The 20,984-nt window shown below is 31.8% G+C and overlaps 1 protein-coding gene and 1 pseudogene across 4 annotated transcripts in view; both read right to left on the reverse strand.

Annotated features, from left to right (window-relative positions):
- The window catches only part of LOC139481602 (transient receptor potential cation channel subfamily M member-like 2), a 45,943-nt gene extending 30,745 nt beyond the window's left edge, over window positions 1–15,198 (reverse strand). For 2 of the 4 annotated variants that reach the window (XM_071265039.1, XM_071265035.1), the window contains exons 1-7: window positions 15,145–15,198; window positions 8,080–8,112; window positions 6,274–6,351; window positions 5,246–5,314; window positions 3,605–3,673; window positions 1,153–1,173; window positions 482–616 (exon numbers count right to left, since the gene is read on the reverse strand). In XM_071265039.1, the coding sequence (XP_071121140.1) occupies window positions 482–616; window positions 1,153–1,173; window positions 3,605–3,673; window positions 5,246–5,314; window positions 6,274–6,351; window positions 8,080–8,094 (387 nt within the window). In that variant the 5' untranslated portion in view covers window positions 8,095–8,112; window positions 15,145–15,198. Of the gene's footprint in view, window positions 1–481; window positions 617–1,152; window positions 1,174–3,604; window positions 3,674–5,245; window positions 5,315–6,273; window positions 6,352–8,079; window positions 8,113–10,982; window positions 11,187–15,144 lie in introns of those variants that run through there. The other 2 variants (XM_071265036.1, XM_071265038.1) reach the window with 2 other exon arrangements.
- A 513-nt stretch (window positions 15,199–15,711) lies between these two features.
- LOC139481601 (piggyBac transposable element-derived protein 4-like) lies at window positions 15,712–18,611 on the reverse strand (annotated as a pseudogene).
- Between the last annotated feature and the right edge of the window lie 2,373 nt (window positions 18,612–20,984).

Genomic DNA, 20,984 nt, shown 5'->3' on the forward strand with positions numbered 1-20,984 from the left:
ATATGCTTTTATTTACTTCATCAATGCAAATCACGAGTCAATGTCATTTTGTGTAAATTATACCATAACACGTTTTAAACAGGTGACTATTGTATATGACAATTGATGTTCGGTGGAAGTCGTTTTACTTACACTTGTAAATTGATTTGATTGTAAAACTAAGCGGGAAATTCTGAGGTTCTACATCTGTACCAACGTCCTTCTTGAAACAATGCTATTAAATTCAAAATCTTTACATTTGATCAATTCTGACCACAAGAAAACCACAATTAAAACACATGACTAGTTGAGACGTTCAGATCGTTTAAGGTATCCACTGTGAGTGTTCAATAACTTATTGTCTCTTCATTCTTATATCGCTTTAATTTCCAGCTTATATATAATTACCTTACTGGCAATAAATAAAGCATAATCTATAACTGTTGCTATAATAAAGAACATGTATAATTCTCATTAATTCTTATTCAAAAGTTATGGTTACCTTTTGGATATCTGTAACTTTCTCATCATCAGTCTGAGTTGCCATGTCATGACTGATTTGATCAACTGTTTGTGTGCATGCTTGCATTATTATTGGTCCATCTGTTTGACTGGCAAATGTTATAGCTTCAGGATGCTTTAAGAAATACAGTAATTTTGGTGCAAGATATATTTTAAATATTTTGATAGAATTTGAAACTTGCAATATGGTTAACAATGACTTGCAGGGCAACATAAACTAAAATGAATTGAACTGTGTCTAAAAGACAACACTCAATTTGCAAAACAATTTGCTTTAGTTTGATGCTGCAAAACAATTATGAGGAAGAACAACAGGAAATGGTACTTCACAAGTTTGACGGTAACCATCACGAATTGACGGCTACGATATGTTGATGTATTTACCTACTATCGACATATTTCAATATTGTCGTATTTTATCAATTTCCCGAGTGTGTCCTATTCTAAATTGAGACATTTCGACACACAAAACAATGAGCATAGTAGATGCATGCGTTGCATTAACTTGACGAAGCACCAATGCATGTCAATTTTGCAATTCCCTAACTGTTTTGTTGAGCTGCATAATTTTTTCGAATCGATTAACGAGATTTTAACATCGATACACTACGTTGCCTCTTAATTATTCTTGTATACCATGTTATTCCTCACCTTTTTCTTTTTTCTGTATATCTGCAAATTAAATAAAGGTATATGTACTCCATATGGCAGTAGTGTATTTAACATTTCAAGTAGGAATGAAACGTCTGGTCTTGCAACTAGACTCTACCATTAGTTGAATTACTTGGATTGACTCCTAATCGATGCATCGGTTTTTGTATTTCTTTCATTTAAATTTATTGATGGCCTTCGTTTTGCTGTGTTTTCGTCTTGACACGGATACGATATTTCGAATATTACATTTTATATTATTTTAACGAGACTTCTATTATAATCAAGTCCATTTCTAACTTTGCACGAAGGTATGTCGGTTTCGCTTGTCTGATAAAAGTTCGGTTTCTTATATTTTAAGAAACATTCAAGCGTAATGGGGGGACCAGAGAAAACCTTAAAGATATTGTACAATGAAGATAAAAAAAACCAAGTTCAGATACTTGTTTGGTTTAGTTACTTTAAGTCGGTGAACATTATTAACCATAAAGAGCGTCAAAATTAATTCAAATCTGGATACAAGATTTGAAGCAATGAAATTACTTAAAGACGTGATGTACTTTGAATTCTCCAAATCTGATGATGCATTTCAAGCACGAAAGTCAAAATTTCGAACATCTTTATAAACGACCGCGCCAATAAAGTATGTTCTTATGCATGTCATAAACGCACGTCGATCCAAGGTACTGCTCACTGATCCAAATTGATGTAAAGCCGAACAAGTACAAAGTTGAAGAGCAGTGAGGACCCAAATCCCCAAAAAGTTGTGCCAAATACGGTAATCTATTCCTGGGATAATAAAATCCTTAGTTTTTCGAAAACTTCCAAGTTAAGTAACAGGAAATTAATTTAAAAAAAAATGACTATATAATTGATATTCATGTCAACCCCGAAGTGCTGACTACTAGGCTGGTCATACCCTCGGGAACGAAACGACCAGTGGTGTTATATAATAGATAGTGTTGAATACTGGGCTTAAAGTGGGTCCTAACTGGACACTTATTATAAGCGTAGTGGAACTCTATTTTATTGGAATATGCCCAACACAATAAAATAGTTCATTTGTATGGGTACGAGTGGTAAGAATTAATTAAAAAGTGCTGACTACTAGGCTGGTCATACCCTCGGGAACGAAACGACCAGTGGTGTTATATAATAGATAGTGCTGAATACTAGGCTTAAAGTGGGTCCTAACTGGACACTTATTATAAGCGTAGTGGAACTCTATTTTATTGGAATATGCCCAACACAATAAAATAGTTCATTTGTATGGGTACGAGTGGTAAGAATTAATAAGTAAGATGTTTCATCAAATTCGTTGCGCAGTTCTATTGGCCTGGGATTCTACAATATTTAAATAACCGATGTTGCTTAGTCTTATTATTGAATAAAAGACAAAACATGCCAAAATAGTTTTCTGTTTAGAATTTTCAAATGATGATGTAAAGATCAAAATAACCGTTTAAGATTGCATTCCTGTTCTTGTGAAAGCAATGACGACAAACAGAAAGAGAAAAAAAAATTTGTTAAAAAAAAACTCGAAAGTAGTGCAAACATCACTATTAAATTTTGTGTCGGGATTATTGCGAACCGTCACAGAATTTGTAAATATAGCAATGCATTTGTCATCGATCAATGTTTTTTTTTTATTTACTTAAGTTACAAATACTGATCCACCTTGTCATAAATATATGTAATTCAGTATCCTATTCGACATCAAATATGTGATTTTGTAATACTGTGTGATGTATTTTCTATCTTGATTTCTCTTATGGTTGGGGCCTGTTATCTAACTCCCACGTAAATAGATATTTTTCGTATCACACCGTACGGAGTGTGATATGAAAAAGTGATATCAAAATTACGTTAATTTGATTGGCTTATCTCGTAAATTTCCAATATTTTTATTGGCCGTTGATCAGGTCATTATTCACTGTAAAAAGGTCATACTTTTTTTCTTGACAACTGATTGTTTACTTCCGGTTTTACGCCCGTAGCAACAACTCTCGCCACGATAATAATCATAAAAACATTTCTTTTCTACCATACGTTTTACAGCTTGTGATAATTCAATATCGTTTGAATTAAACTGAGTCATCTCATTTTTAAATATAAAAAATCAGACTTGAACAAATAAAATAAAACCATATTAGTTCAAAACGTATACAGATCAGTACGCGTTGCAAAGAAAAACGGCCGTAGCAACACAACTCGTAACAAATAGGCCACGCACATACAACTTTTTGCCATAAGAAAAATAGGTTTAACAACTTGTGAGAATTGAAATCGATTGATATCAACTTTCGTTATTTAATTTCAATAATTATTGAAATTAAATAACTCGAGTTGATATCAATCGATATCTAATTCTCACTCGTTATGAAACCTATAAATGTTTAAACATAACCCCGCTGAAATCAATTTACAATTATCCTAATTTGATATCACTTACAGTTTCTTCAGAATTGACTTTTGGGGGAATGTCTACATGTTCTTGGTTTTCTATACTGAGTAACGTATTCTAAATAGATAAATAAATTAAATATAATCACATATTTATTTTTAATATGCATGTATTGGTGAGTTAATAGCTACAAAAGGTACTTTGGTTATAATTTATTACGCCAGACGCGAGTTTCGTCTTCATAAGACTCATAAGTCTTCATTAAAATATGCACATGTTGTTTAGGATTTGTGTGTGCAACTTTTGACGTATAAAAATTTCTATTTGAAATGACAAAATGGATAGCTCAAACAAATCAAACCTAAAAACAATTTGCGAATTCCTGACTTGTTACAGGCATTTCTTTATGTGGAATGGTGGATTAGACCTGGTGTTAGCTAGCTTACACTCTTATTAGTATAGTAGTCGCATGAATTTCAAAACAATTACAACAAACTAGTTTTACACTAGTTACTTTTATGCCCTTTATACCTTGCTGGTCCGTGTGAGCTAAGGCTGTGTATAGAAGACCGTAACTTGACCTATAATGTTTTACCTTAATAGATTGTAACTTGGATGGAAAGTTGTATCATTGGCACTCAAAGCACATCTTCCAATATTTATAAACAGGAAAGGTATATCATTTTTAAAGACACATACAAGAACACTATTACTCGCTACTAAGATGATAAACAATGTCAACACAAATAAAGGCAACAATAGTATACCGCTGTTCGAAATTCATAAATCGATTGAAAAAAAATCCAGGTTACAAACTAAAACAGAGGGAAACACACTTAATATGGAGATGAACTACGACACAACATAAACACAGCTCTAAAATGTATCACACATAATATTACAATGGTCATTTTACTGACATAGAACAAGACTTTGTAAGATTCTACTAACCAAATGTAAACAACATCAATGCTTGATTACTGGTTAAAATCTTACTCGGTAAAAACGCACAATTGACTACCCATATCTTTGTATTAGTGTTTTTCGATAACTCAGGTCGTCCCTCTAAAAGTGGTGTTTTGTTTTTCTAATTTTTGTTTTCGTGCATGTTAATCCAGGTACAGACTAACTGCACAGGGAGATAATACCATGAAGTTATATTTTCGTACAACCACTTGGTATGTACTAATGCAGGTGGGTTATCAGTTAGCGTTATACTGTTTTGTTTCGGTCTAGGTTCAATTTTAATTCTGATCGCATTGTACGGAATTTTTAACCTTTTACTCTTTTTGTACAATCAGTTGTTATGTCATAAGTGTTTTAAATATAAACTGAATTCTATATTTACTCATTATATATGCGGAAGTCGTTTCATATGAGTTTCATATTTCATTTCAAAGAAAGAAAAATACCATTAGAGATAAAACTAACCAAATTAGATATACTACCTCAGGCTATATAATGTATAATGCATTTGTCTACCATATTGCTTATTTACAATATCGATCTGCCGTCAACATTTTATATATTTTTCGAAAGTATATAGAACATCTATTAGACGGAAGCTATTCATGAGTAGTTGGAACGACTAAAGATGAATGTTTTCACAAATACATAATATAATCAAGTAACAAAATATTTACAACAGACAGTTTAAATAAGTATACATATTACTTAGTAGATATATACCTTTGGTGAATGTTCCCGTTTGGCATCAACTGACTTTGATCTCTTCTGTTTCTTTCGTCCTCTTTTTATCTTTTTTTTTTTAAACAAAAACATATTCAATAATCAAGGGCTGTATGATTTAAGTGATGAGAATAATAAAATGATAGACGTGCAAAATATTTTATCAGATGTATAACTTTTCTATGTATTTCATAAACTTGTTGAAAATCTAGGTGTTATGCTAGTTATAGCCTATCACTTTGGCTTCGACTGACGTCAAATGGGCTCCTTCCAGTTCAAAAAGAATGAAACCGACATCACTTGCATCAGGGAAGATTATGGGTTTAGTAGACGTGTTTCGATTTCAACAAGACCCCTATACAAGTTATTAATACTTCAAAACATATATTGGACTAATGTGGACGTTTTTGCACGGGGAACAAAATAAACTTCAGGAATAGTGTCACATAAAATACATCAATTCATAATGAAAGACATGCATTGTGTATCCTGAACTTTATAGCAAATGTGTGATGACCGTGAACTCTGTGTTTTATGTTAGTCGTTTGTAACAAGTACATATATAATATACACCAAATAACTCTGAAATGACACCAAAAATGAGATAAATTCGGATTTCATTTCAATATATGCTTCTTTGAAATCAAGTATGTGTTTTCAAATAAAATAGAGATACCAAAAAGTTAAGTGTAGCATTTGCACACTTGCCTACTATATGCGCTATAGATAGCTAATCCATATCTATATTCATATTGAGTTACATGTTTAAATAATAAAAACTATTAACTTTTATTATTTCAACATGTGTAATAAAGGTATTTTGAGGTTTATATTAGGCTAAAGTAAAATAAAAAAGACTTAATTTGGGATATGACGAAACTACTTAATAAGTTATATTCTCTTAGACAGTTTTAAAAAAATGCATGCATGCAGTTGGTGTGGTCTATTAGCGTTTAATAGATCGAATACATTTCCGAACCTATTTATTGAAAGTGACTGTTTTTAAGTTAGATACAACAACAACTTACCGGAATATCTTTGTAGACTTTGCTAGCATATTCTTGATGATTCGGAAAATATTTCGAATATTTCATAGAATTGGAATACTAAAATAGAATGAAAAAATAAATCATCAACTCATCTAAAATAGGATAAAACCAATAACTATGAATATAAATATACTGAACGAATTTGCTTTGATCATTGTTACAATACAATGCCAATGAGATAATTTACACCTTTTACATCACTAAAAGTGAAAAGTATAATCGATCCGGTAAAATGTCTTTTATTTGCTTGGATATAAGATATAACGAAATACAGAGGTATAAATTTGTTCCCTGTTATCGGTTCATGGTTCAAGTCGAAATATAAATGTCTATACATATAAACGAGGATATGTGGTATGGGTATGTTTGTCAATGAGGCAACTCTCGACAAGAGATCAAATGACACAGAAATTAACAACTATAGGTCACCGTACAATCTTAAACAATGAGAGGAGTCAGCTATAAATTATCCCGAAATGACAAATAAATAACAATTCAAACGAGAAAAATTACGACCAAATTTATGTACAAAAAATGAACAAAAAATAAATATGTAAAACATCTACAAACGACTGCTACTGAATAAGAGGCTGCTGAATTTGGACATGCACATATATACAGAATGTGGCGGGGTTAAAACTGTGGGATAGTGGTATTACAGTGCAACATAAGAACGAACTACAGAAATCAATTAAAAAAGTCTTTACTCATGAGGTGGTTCACCTTAACTAACCTAATCAAGCTCAGTCGATTCACTTCTCAATTCGACTTCTTTGTATTGCACAAATTATATGTTGTTTACCATTACCTTTCATATAGGTTGTATTCAAATGACAATGTACAAACAAATTTAACATTATTCGCGAATAAAGTATAATGGTTATAAGCGCACGTCAACTATAACATGTATAATCGGAATTTGAAAACCAATGTATAAAAATTGAAAATCATTTTTCGAATATAACTCATTTATTTTCTTCAGATATCCTAGATATTTATCTACATTTAGCATGTTTAGATAATACGTCGACTCTGATTGGATAGAAAATTCGTATTGATACTTGCAAAAACGGCTTTAAATGACAACCTTTTTAAAAAAATTTAGGAGTTAAATATAAGTGTTTTTTTTCAAAATATCTTCCAAAGATTTTGTTAGGAAAATATCTTCCCATGATGAAAGCAAACTAAACCTGAAATTTAGAGGCTGTTGACATAAAGTGTCGGATTGTAAAACTAAACTTCCATCAAAATATCACGTTTGGATGAAAGAGGAATATCTATTATATGTGACCTATCTAAAATCTAGTGTTGCTTAATACGAAAATTTTTAGAAAAGTTTTATACATACTGTACATGTAATTGAAACTTTGTTTTTTTTTGTAAAGAAAAGTTAGACATTTTGAGTGAAATATAGTGAACCGTTTAACTCAGATAAGAATCGACTAGACACTTGGACTGAGTTGGTCTTCTGCTGTTCATGCATTATGCAATTATTTGTGAACCCACAATAGTTCTCTGCGGGCATTTTAAGAAATAGAATCTGTTAGATGGTCACACATCTAGATAAACAAAAAATAATATACGTCATTTAAAGCAGAATATTTTTAAAAAGATTGTAAACCAATTGAAAATTTTAACCAATCGTTGGTTTTTTTTAACGTTTAAGCACCTTATTATCATCATGCATTATGACTTTGTTTTTGACCCTCGAAAAAATAACAGACGCCATACTATCAAAATTGAAGTTTAAAAAAAAGTACAGGCAAAACCATAATAATAACTTACTCCTATGGTCGTCATCTTCTATCTATGTACAACCTGAAATAAAAAATAGTGGTTTTATCTACATATTCCTTGGTAACTGGTTACATAAAGAAAAAGACGTTGTGTATGTGATTAACAAAAGGTAATGTTTTTGAAATTGTTTACCCATATCACAGGCAACAACGTACCAAATTGTCGGAAATAACCCTACGTTATGGTAAAAGGGAAGAATCTAAAACAAATGGCAAGCAGTAAAAGTACGAGAGAAGCGGGACATACGACATCATTACAAAGGGTAAAGAAAAACTAGGTTACCGGTTCGATATTCAAAATTTTTCAATAAAAGTATAAAAACTGAGTTCTTTTAAGATGGCTGTAACGTCTCAATAAAAATACAATTTTGTGTGATAAAAAGAAAACTATAAATAAGTTGAGATAATATAATATTAGAACTTCACGATATCTCTTAAGAAAAAATTAGGTCACAAAACTTGTTTTCTTGCTACATCTCAAAAAAGGTTAATTCACAACATTTGTTATTATAAAATGACTTTATCTAAGCTATCTCCCCTCCTATCTGAATTATCTCCCCTTATTTATCAACATTGCAATAAATGAATCAAACACCCAAGTATACTGTTTTATAGATATAACAACCGTTAAATGATAACACATTTAATTTTCTATATTTACATTCAAAGTAATACAAATGAATAAAATACTATTCTCAAAATTTGCACATTTCATTTAAGATCTAAATCTATTGCTTTCTGCTACTTCGAAAACTAAGATGAAAGAAGACATCCGAGCCACCTCGATATCTTTTTTGACATCTACATAATTATAATGATATAATCTTTAAGTATGGTTGTCCTCAAACACAATCCTTTTTAAAGAATACGATTCTATGTTTATAGTTTATCAATCTTAAACGATAAATCAACAGTTTTACTTTAAGTACTTTTAGTACTTGCCAACGTTGGAATTGTAGAGATCACGAACAATCTAGAAACGTTGTAAATGTCAAACTATGGAAAACCGTAATGAACATCTCCAAAGCGCTTTCGTATTAAACTTGTATTGCAAAAGCTTGATTGGAAAGTTTAAACGTGTTAAATGACGATGAGACCTTCTTGGTTTTCTTTCAAATGATATACAATATGGATTTCAGTTAGGCTAGGAATTAATATTAGTATTGTTAGCACAATTTAAAGGGTTTCTCTGAAAAGGAGTAGGTCAAGTAAGACCCCTTGTTGGCCCCAAAATATAGCAATTTTACAAAATTGTTAAAATGTAAAGTATAGTTATTTATTGGAAAGTGGAATGCTTCTGTTACATAAATATGAGCTGTTTTTGACAATACAATGCACATAAATCGGGAACTTGCATCATTTAGTCATGCTAAATTATTGAAATCTTCACAATTTTAGCTTTTTTGTTAAATTTAAGACGGTTTCCGTCTTAATTGAAAATGGCCGCATTTGTATTCATTCATAATATTGAAATGTCAGTTGTATTTGTTTTTAATACATACTATATATAACGGTTGAGGATGAACACGGATGCGGCCACTTTCATGTTTGACAAAAACCATCTGAAAAGTGACATTATTTAGCATACCTGATATATATTAAAGCTTGAATCGGAGCGCTTTTAATGACTAACTTCGTTAGTCATTCACATAAACTAATTGAATCAACTGAAATAGACACTTAAGTGTTCAGAAAGTGTTCAAAATCTTTCATTAGATGAACTTGAAATGTGAGGCCAAAATTACCCCTTACCGGAGCTACTCCTTTGTATTTGAGATTATACGAGGCACTTTATGTGTCGAGTTCGAATAAACAATAAAGAATTAAGTACGTCAGATCATTTTTAATCTTTTAATCGTCATGATAGTAAATTTGTATATACAAATAATATACAGAAATATTTGTGGAAAACTTTGTCTTTGAATATCGAACTGGCACTTTCAGACTTCCGTACATATCGATGTAAAAAAAATAAGATAAATTCCTCTAGATGTTATTATTATCTTTAATTTTGCATACTTTTGTGAAGATTGCCTTATCTTGAAGGTCACGGAAATGCCCTAGGCCCGCCTTTTTTCAAAATTTTCATCTTCTTTACATATCGAAATGAAATTTGTCTATGACATTGTTTGTAAGAGTCATGTATCTATACTTGGTTTGATTTTAGTAAAATGTTTTACAATTGAAAGTCAAGAAAAGTCCGTACATACTTTTTTTATTGAATAACTTATTTAGTTCATTAATATCTATATATCCGTGTGTGAAAACGGTTGATCTGTAAAATGGAACTTTATGAAAAAGAATTGAAAGTTATCAAAGTGATATATTTACTCATAAAGTCGGTCTCAGACAGGCATCATCTTTGTGTATAAACACGTAAAATGTGGAAACAACAAACACTGCCATGCAAACTACGGCTAACAAAAAATAACTAGAACCTACCACACCCCAACTTCTACCCAAAACAAAACCGTGGGGATCGTTAGTACACATATGTCATGCATATAATACTTTTAGATTGCTTTGTCATAGTTATGACATGTAAATAAATACAAAAATGAGAAAGAAGATCTTTTTATATTTCAGCATATTGTGTATATGCATCGCAAATGAGACAACTGTCCCCAATAGACCAAAATGACACAGAAATAAACAACTGTTTGTCACCGTTCGGCCTTCAACAATGAGCAAAACTCATACTAAATAGTCAGCTATAAAAGGCCCCGAAATGACAATGTAAAACAATTCAAACAACATTTATGTAAAAAATGAACGAAAAAATATAACCCATAAACAAACGACAACCACTGAATTACAGGCTCCGGACTGTAAATACCACAGTATATGATTTCTTCATTAAGAATTGTTTCAAATAAAAATGAGAGATCTTACCTCCAACCAAGAAGTGTTATAGAGAAATTTCCACCATGTTGCATTTACTTTCGTTTTATATAATGGTACTATCCTGTAACATGTGACTGGCTTTATAATGATTCATATTTGAATTCAATTTTTGCGCATATGCATCTAGCTTAAACTGCAAAATGCAATAAAAGATCCTTTGCAGGTTTTTGATAATAGTCTTAATTAGTTCACATAGAAATAATAGTGATCAATACTGACATAGATTTATTAAGATCTCTACTTTTATCTTTCTTGGAAATCAATACATTCTGTTGACCGAAAAGAATTGAAAGATTATTATAATAAATAATCCCAAATTAATCATAAAATGGGGTTAAACATATCATAACTGTGACATACACTTTAACTGAAGACTTTATTCAAAGAAGACACCTTTTAGTATTAAGTAGTATAAGGTCTGTTGAGGTCATATGTTAGTTTTTAACATATAAGAGAAGCAGACGATACAAAAGGGATAGTCAAACATACTATACCATGTGAAGAGAATAAAAAACGATAAAAGCACTAACAATAATCTACAGAACACATCAAAGAACACTAAAAACTTACACCAAGAACCATACGAAAACCCCAGGTTAATTCAAGCAGGTGTTTGAGGGTAATTTTTTTTCGTTATGAATTGTTGACCTTTAAAAAAAAAGACGAATGCTAATCGGAACAATTGTTTTTAATATAAGCGAGTTTATAATACTGAAATACCACATTGAGACTTTGATTTGATTTGTATTTTTGTGTTTCAACGCCACTTTTTAGCACCGCATTTAGGCTATTTCGTGGCGGCCAGTTTTAATTGGTGGCAGAAGCTGGAGTGCCCGTAGATTACCACCAACCTTCGATAGGAAAACTGACTATCATATCTATTTAAGATTTGAGTCGAACGCACTCGCAAGAGCAGGATTCGAACTCACAACCTCAGTGTTAACTGGCTAGTTATTACAGTAGTAACATATTTAGGTTTTGAGATGATAAACATCAATAAAACAGTTGTATCTAAGCTCTAATTATGGTCAGTTACTTATCTAAATCAATTATCTAATAAAGATATTTTGTTTAAATCGAAAAAAATGTGTATTCACTACTATTCGTTGGATACCAATTCGTGGATTTAGTTGTATAGGTTAACCACAAAATTAAATGTTCAATGGAAAACACATTTTCTATTGGCATTTTTACAGACTTTAAACCATAAAATCAAATATCCACGCGAAAGCAATTTTCCCTGAATTTACGAAATTGAAATCCAACATATAAAATAACTGTTTTTCAAACTTTGAATTTTGGAAATACTAGGGTTATTCTACCTCAGGAACATATTACGTAGCTGTATTTGGCAAAACATTAAGGAACTTTATTTATCCGTCTTAACTTTTTATAATTCGAGCGTCGCGGGTAAGTCTTCTGTAGACAAAACGCACGTCGGTTAATTTCGACAATCGATGATAAACATGTGAAGACACATACGTCAAATAAGAAAAAAAAATCTATTCGATGGAAAACCCCATTAAAGGGGAAATCTCTTCACAAATAAAAAAATTATCAAATAAATGACTTGATTTCGACGTAAAAGACACAGACTGCGCGGTTGACTTTGCATTGATGGAATTTAACCTTTTGGTTCTTAATCTAAAAGTGCAAAGAAACAAATTCTGACTGGGTACTTTAATATCTTTATGCGTTGGTAAATGACATTTGAGAATCAACGCCATAATTTCCACAATCAACGTAAACTTATGCAATGCCTGGAAGTACGTGATATTGGCTCTTTATTTTTGTATTGATCCCATTTAGTTTCAAATTGACAGCATTATTCCATCTAAAAAAACACCATAAACATGATAATTATTACAACGTTTATGCTATATCAATATTTTATGATTGATTTAACATCAATTACGCAGCCTTTTTGTATACACATGACGCTCATTTCCTCAATTAAATTCATAATCGATCAGATTGTTATTTGGAAATTTAAACGACCGATTATCACCGAAATAAATAAAATCACGTTTGCGCATTGTTTACTTTGAGATAATCTCTTATCGAAAGATTTTCTGTCGGCATGTGTATAAGATGTCGATATCTATTTTACAAAAATGTCTTTTTATATGAAATCGACAGAAAAAGACATCTGTTATAAGTGTTTTTCAAAGCTACATATTCGTGTAATGATATATTGAAGCAAAACTAGCGCTGCCTATTGCAGAGGTTGTATATATTCGTTAGCAATATAACATCTTATGCCAACAACAAAAAAACAGATTGAAAAGAGCTTCAAATCAATAGAAAATTGATTTCTTTATCAGTATTTAAACAACGATTGACGTGTTAGCTGTCTTACAAAATCACTGTATATAATCTATTATTGATCATTTATAACAAGTAGTTCTTTTTATAGTCTGAAAAGATTGTTATGTTAAGGATGTATTCTTCTGACTTTTCAGTCTCGTTCAGTCTCGTTGAAATCTCGTTCTTGAATTATTTCCAAAATATGTGATAGAAGTGGAAAATATCAATGAATTTTAAAAATATTATAAGCAAACATAAATCTGTGAAAAAATTGTGTATTTACAATGAATGGTTTTTGCCGAATCCAGTTTTCAAATTTTACGACCAATCAAGTCAGTATTTTTAGCCAAAATTTTGAGAAAATGGGTGAGGGATACAAAAAATGATTTTACAAGAATCATGTACATCCCATATCATTTTGGTCTTTTCAAATTTCTTAGATAAGTCTTTTGTCATTCATTTATAACAAAATAGTTGAAATAATACGCATTTTGTTCTTAAAACTGAGAAAAATCACAAAAATACAAAATTGACAGCTTGGTAAATTTTACACAAAAAAGCGTCAAAATATGATAAAACTTTCTTATATTAGCACCTACCTATAGTTTTTGTATGTAAAATTTATTCAGATTGGTCCACTTTATCATTATAGAAAGTATGAGAAAAAGTTTAATTGTGGAACTGTGATTTTTTTCATGATAATAGCCCAAAAATAGGTAAAAATCGATGAAAAATGTGAAAATCTTCAAAATTGGGCATTTTCAAAGGGCCGTAGCAAAAAAAGAAGTGCACCACCATATGATTTTTTCTTCACCAATTATTTTGTTACAGTCTTATAAACCCAAAAATCAGGTTAAGAAAAAAAGTTTAATTCTAGAAATTTTTGGCTCCTCAGAGGTGTACATCCTTAATACGAATTTGTGCTTATTTCGCCATCATATGCAAAGTCATCCAACCACTCAATGTATGAAGTTGAAATAATAGATAAAATAAAGAATATTCCGTCCTATGATGTTCCTATTACCTTAAAAAAAAATCAAGTGAATTTTTCAAAAGGTTTTCGTGTTAACATATTGTTTGATAGATACATACAATGTCCCATTTAAAAATACTAAGTAAACGGCGTTTGAGTGAATTTTGCATTATTTTTTTTATCATAAATGGTGAAATTATCTATAATTGATTGATCCTTTAGCCAAAAACAATAAACATACTTTTTTATTATTTGTTTAGTCTGAAATTCAAAAATGCATAATGAGAGACTACATGTATCAATGTCCTTTTCTAAACTTTCCATATACGAAGTTACAATACTAACGCATAGGTGTACATTGCTCAACCACGGGGAAACTTTTTTATTCCGATTAACCACAACCGCCTCACTTATTGATAGTCCGTTGGTTATTTGAAATACAGTATAAAATTGAAAAAGGAAATGGTGAATATGTCAAAGCGACAACCACCCGACCAGTGTATATTTTTCACTTGGTTAGAAGTTAAACAAAAATACCGAACTCAGAGAATAATTTAAAACGAATGGGTTTCTAATTAGAAAAGCAAAATCAAAAGCTCAAACACATCAAAGGAAAAGATAACAACTGTCACATTCCATACTTTGTACACATAGAAAATGGTTGTATAAAATTCCATTATATCTTGACAACAATGTGTGTACAAAACAAACAGATATGTTCATAAACATTACCCTATAGTCTGGCTCAGGGGGTCCTGTCTGCCTTAAAAACGTTATATTTGTTTTACCGCTATGATTTAAATCGTTTGACCAAGAAATTACATTCGATAACTGTCCATCCATTCCATTTAACATTATCTATTAACTAACCGCTCCATTGATCATCATGAACCGCCCACATTCCGATCCTTACGGAGGTTTAACCCTTTCGGTGCCGAATTCAAATTCCCGACGTTAGAAACGTCACCATAAAGATTTCACCGAGTGACGTTCTACAGCCAAATAAAAATAAAATATCGCCGCCGTCGTTGTGAAAACGTCAAAAGTTTATACAAAAACTCTTGTTTTCAAAAGATCAAAACGAAGTCGTTCGTTGACAGAATTTCATGAAATGAGGACCAACAAACACAGAAATGTTTTAAAAATATTTCTTCGCTTTGAAATAATCATAAATCTTTTTTGTTTTTCTTTTAACTTTTAGAGAACACAAAAGAATTTTCAGCGAAAAAAAAAAATCCTTGACTTTTTTTAACTCATTTGTTTAATACAACATGAAATCTTTTTAAAAGATCCTTTATTATTGCACTGTATTTTACATGAATAATATTGTTATATTTCCTATTTTGTAAATTCGGAATTTCAAAATATATCTATAACATCTAGATGTTATAGATATATTTTGAAATTCCGAATTTATAAAATAGGAAATATAACAATATTTCAAAATTCAACTGTTTACTCTTCCTGTCCATATGAATGAAACTCTCTGAAACATCGACCAACACAAAGACCCACGCCACATACAGAACACCATGTTGATATACGGGATTTCCTGTACTTGTTATAACCTGAACACTTAACACATTTTCGCCTCTTGCCATCAGGAATAACATCAAGAAAATGCATCCTTATTGCATTTGCAATAGGAATGTTGTCTGGTCTTCTCCCCCTCCTTCTGTTGCCTCCTCTAAAATCCCCGATCAAACCACGAACTACTGCGTTTTGAAATTTCACATGGTCTAATTTCCTCTGGACAAGAAAACAGTTTCTGTAGCATATATATGCATTTACTGAAAAAATATTAAGTGCAAGTTTATTTGTTTAAGTCCGTGCAAATCTATTATATACATATATATAAATAAGAAGATGTGGTATAAGTGCCAAAGAGACAACTCTCCATCCAAGTCAGTGTATAAAAAGTTCACAATTATAGGTCAAAGTACGGCCTTCAACACGGAGCATTAGCTCACACAAAACAGTAAGCTATATACTTGTAATTAGATAAGAAATGATAACGGGAACGAGTGAAAAAAATCATACGTGGTACTTATATCAACTTATCCTTGTTCTAGGCAATGCATGAAATATTTGCAACTGAACATAAGCACATAGTCTTTTAGTTAGGCTTTGAATTGACAACTAAAAAAGCTTGCAAATGTTTAAGATGAGACATACCTGTAGCTGTAGTAAGAAGGTTGAAGAGAATTTTTCTCCAGAGTTTCACACCTTTAAATTGTGGCTCAAATTTAAGCAAAAGCTGATCCCCAAGATCGACACCGCCCATGGTCTGGTTGTATTTGTGGACAACACTTGGAGCAGACACAACTCTACCTTTACTATTAACTTTTCGCACAGTTCTGAAAAGTATTAAGTAAGACTTGTTTTATTGTATGTTTACTTTGGTGATATTATAATTTTATTAGCCATGACTGTTACTTCAAGCTTGTATACTTTGTTGTATAGTTAATTTTGACATTGTGTAAGAAAGTATTTCATATATTCCACGATGTAAGTATTTTTTTGACAACGTTGTATTTTAATAACTTTTTATTTTAAAAGTCAAGTATTGTCAAATTATATACCGGGCTGAAGTACGTTCAAATTATATAGGGATTGGCCTATCGGACAAAGCTGGGTTGAAAAACAAGAAACTTACCGTGCATTTTCACTTGTTGTCAGGAAAGTCACATTTCTCCGATCTACGTACAAAATAGCCAAAAGATCTCTCTGTGATTTAACAACAACACTTCCTTTGGGGAGCCGAGCTGTTTTAAAACTTGCAGGTAAGCCCTTCCGTCTTGCTATTACAGTTCCTGTTGCATACGTTCCCCGGTTCCTTAGGTCGTTCATCAGTTTAGGTGATGAAAACCAATTATCCATAGTTACATGATGGTTTTTGCCAAAATGAGGACGTACTAAATCCATTACCGATTTATATCTATAAAAAAAACTGATTGATTGATTGAGTGTTTGTCCAGTCACAAATATTGCATGTATAATCATGACGAAAAAAAATAAAAGGAAAACCGACAATAACAAAATGAAACGATTAGCTAGAAATAGGTAAGAATTAGAACTTTTTATCAAGTCAAAATGTTAAACATGCGTGTCTTATATTCGGCCTTACTTGATTATAAGAAGTAGGCATTTCTTAATTAACAGCGTCATTAAGTTATACCCTGTATAAACCTGGAGATGTGCGTTAATTTTGGTCTACTTTCATGGATAGTCATATTCATTCGCAATACAGTCGCCATCGATTTACAGAAACAATCATGTTAATTTGAGTCAATTAAAGTAATATTTTTCGTGTTCTTTTCCGATAAGGTATTTTCATAAAAATTATCTCGCCGATATTATTTTGGCATTTTCGCTAAACCTGAAAATCCAGAGTTACCATCCCCTTTTTTTCACTTACCCTTGTCCATTGGGATGGCGTTCTGTATTTCGTTTCCCTTTGTACACATTTATCTGACGGGTATAACCTGTTCTGGATTCAGCTAAGACGAACAACTTTGCTCCCCATCTGTGTGCCTTCTTGTTTGAAATGTATTGTTTCAAAACATGACGCCCTTTGAAACCAACTATTCTCTCATCCACAACTATGTTTTGAGATAGTCTGAAAATCCGTAAAATCTATTTACAACAAGTCTTGTCTCAATTAAAAAAAAATACATTAAAAAATAATATGTATATTTTAGAATTTCATAATGAACGACAAAACCAGATTGTACAATTTTGATTACATTGATTTTTTTTACTCTTATCTTTCCCGAAACAAGAGGTACCAGTGTTAAATCAATGACAGTTAGTATGCAGTGGAAAATATGATTAGGACAAAATTCGTCTCAGTTCCAGCAATAAATTATGTTTATTTTTAACATGGAAACATGACCGCGTAATGACTTGTGTATATTTCTATATTTGAGTTGACATTTACCTATAATTAAGTTCGAACACTTCATTGAAGAATTCAACAACTGGATTTATCTTGTGGAGGGGGGTCGTATCCTGGCTGACCTCTTGGAACTGCTGTTGTATTGTTGCTGCAATGCAGATATCTCAGTATTGCCTGAAATCTATTTCTGGACATCACATCCCTGAAATTTGGGGTTTCAGAGATACCAGACGCTTCCCAATAGCTTTCAATGGAGGATTTCTTTACGATACCCATCGCGAGAACAAGACCAATAAAGGCTCTCATCTCAGCATATCTAACTGGTGACCATTCGTTTGATCTGGCATGTCTTGTTGGATTCTCTGTAGTTTGGCACTGGTTGGCATACCTGTTGACAAAACCAGTTATATGTTATTAGATATACAGGATTACTGGTGTTTTTGTTGGATGAGGGGGGGGGGGGGGGGGGGGGGGGGGGGGGGGGGTGGGTGAGGGTAGCAAGAACTTTTAAATTAATATTGTGAAAAAATGTCTTTGCTATCTTTTGGAGCGTTATTTAATTATTAGAATACTTTGAAAATTGATTTGTAGACCGCAATTATATTACGGAAATATATAAATATACATTTAAAGAAAATTAAGAACGTTATAATTTGAAACATATAAAACCAATAATGTACTTATTTGTTTCATCTACAATGCGATCAATCAAGTCATCATCTTCTGTTTTCAAAAATTTATCAAAGTAATCCACCGGTGAAAAATTGGCTTCAAATCCACACGGCCCAATCCGTTCCTCGAAATCACGATTAACGTCTAGCTCAAACGTTTCTTTGTCTACCACAGAAAACCAAGGGTTAGGCTGTCTTGCAGAATTGTCTGGCATTTCAACATCAGCATCGTCAGAATCTTCGTCGCCCGAAGTTACTATGTCTGTTATGTCACCGTCACTGTCTTCCATAGCTATTGTCGGGAACAGTACAGACGATCTTTTGACATTTATGACGTCATATATACTTAACGTATTACGTCATAATGAATTCAAAACAACAATGTATATATTATATAAGAATATCAAAAGCATAAAAGACAAAAAGAAATAAAATATGATTGTTTTATTAAAACCAATTAAACGACATATATGTCGCATCGGCAGTCAACCCCCAAACGACATATTTGTCGCTTCGGCAGTCAACCCCCAAACGACATATATGTCGCTTTGGCACCGAAAGGGTTAACATTGTTATGCCGTCCATTTTCCGTCTCCTGGAAACAACAGGGAGTCGTTATTGTGATTTTCACTTCGACAGTTTCCGCTATTTCCGTAACATTCCGTCAACCAATCAGCGAAACCGTTAACTTCCATCTTCTTCGCGCGGTTTATGTAGCAGACACGCCCATCAAAAAATCAGAAACAGTAACTGAGATTGAATATGCATGTTCACATAAAGTTGTCATTCTCTCTCTTGCTTTCTCCTTGATTTTTGTGCAGACAAAAAAACTCATGAAATTAATGTTAGTAGTCAGATATTAACTAACTCTTATGTAACTTTCAGCATTTATATCTAAATGCATGTGGGGTTTATTTTAATAGTTTTCTTATCACTTTTGCAGATGACCTTAATGATGCTTACTTCTTAATTTTATTTTTAAATTATATATTGTAGAATTCGTTCTGTTTATACACACTTTTAAAACTCTTACAGTCCCAAATAATTATCAAAACCCTATTTTGTTTAAGTAAAGTGCATATTTTCCGCATACATGGAATACCCATTCAAGGCCTTATATGCCTTTGTGATGTCTTTGACTTTGTAAACATTAAGTTTACATAGTTGACATTATAAACACATTGTTATTCTATTTTCAAACTGTACCGTTAAAGTATATGACGTCATTAAAAAAGTGATATTTGTGACGTTTATGTGTAAGACGTCGAAAAGAAGTAACTTGCAGGTACTTGAAAATACCCAAATAAATGGAACATCGTATCAAAATCATTAAATACGCAACTGAGCAATATGCCGTGAATGAATAAATTGGCGCATAATAATTCATTTATTCATAATTTTATGACTATTTTATCATTTTTGTCTTGTATTATAAAATGTTTTCAAGTTTCGCGTATGCCATCAATCCCGACATTTGGGCAATATCTTTTTCAATAAAGTCTAATTATTTTTACTTTGCTAATACTTGAGATTTGTCAGCCGACAGCATGGAGAATATTTCAGGCTGCATGTTGGGAATATCAAGCCGAAGGAAACGGTCTACTAAAAACCTTACCCAGAATGAATTAGAATACATTTAAAGGCATACATCTTTATAGTTCGTCTTAAAAACACGACATACGATTATTTGTGTTATAGGTGTTACATTAAGAACTATTCAACTATCTTAATAATATCAAACTTTAGAATGACCTACTCCTTGATTTCTCATTTAGATTTACATGCAATGTTTAATCTTTTTTTTTATTTGGGGGGGGGGGGGGGGGGGTTGGCAGATAATAGCAAAACTCAGCGAAATATCAGATGGGGAAAAGAATCTCAAAAAAGAATTAAGAAATTGACACTGTAAAACAGACAAAGTTGGGATGTAAATAATATATAATAATATGTGCGATGATTGCCAATGAAATAACTGTCCATTATAGTCATAATTAGTATACGTCTACAGACTTAAACATGAAGCATTGGCGCTTCCAAAAATTGACTAGACAGTGTTAAACCATTAAAACGGGAAAACCAACCGTCTATCTATATGAAAAATGCATGTTTCCAATTAATTTACAATTTACTCAAAAACGAGC

The sequence above is a fragment of the Mytilus edulis genome, chromosome 7, assembly GCF_963676685.1.
Source record: "Mytilus edulis chromosome 7, xbMytEdul2.2, whole genome shotgun sequence".
NCBI lineage: Eukaryota > Metazoa > Mollusca > Bivalvia > Mytilida > Mytilidae > Mytilus > Mytilus edulis.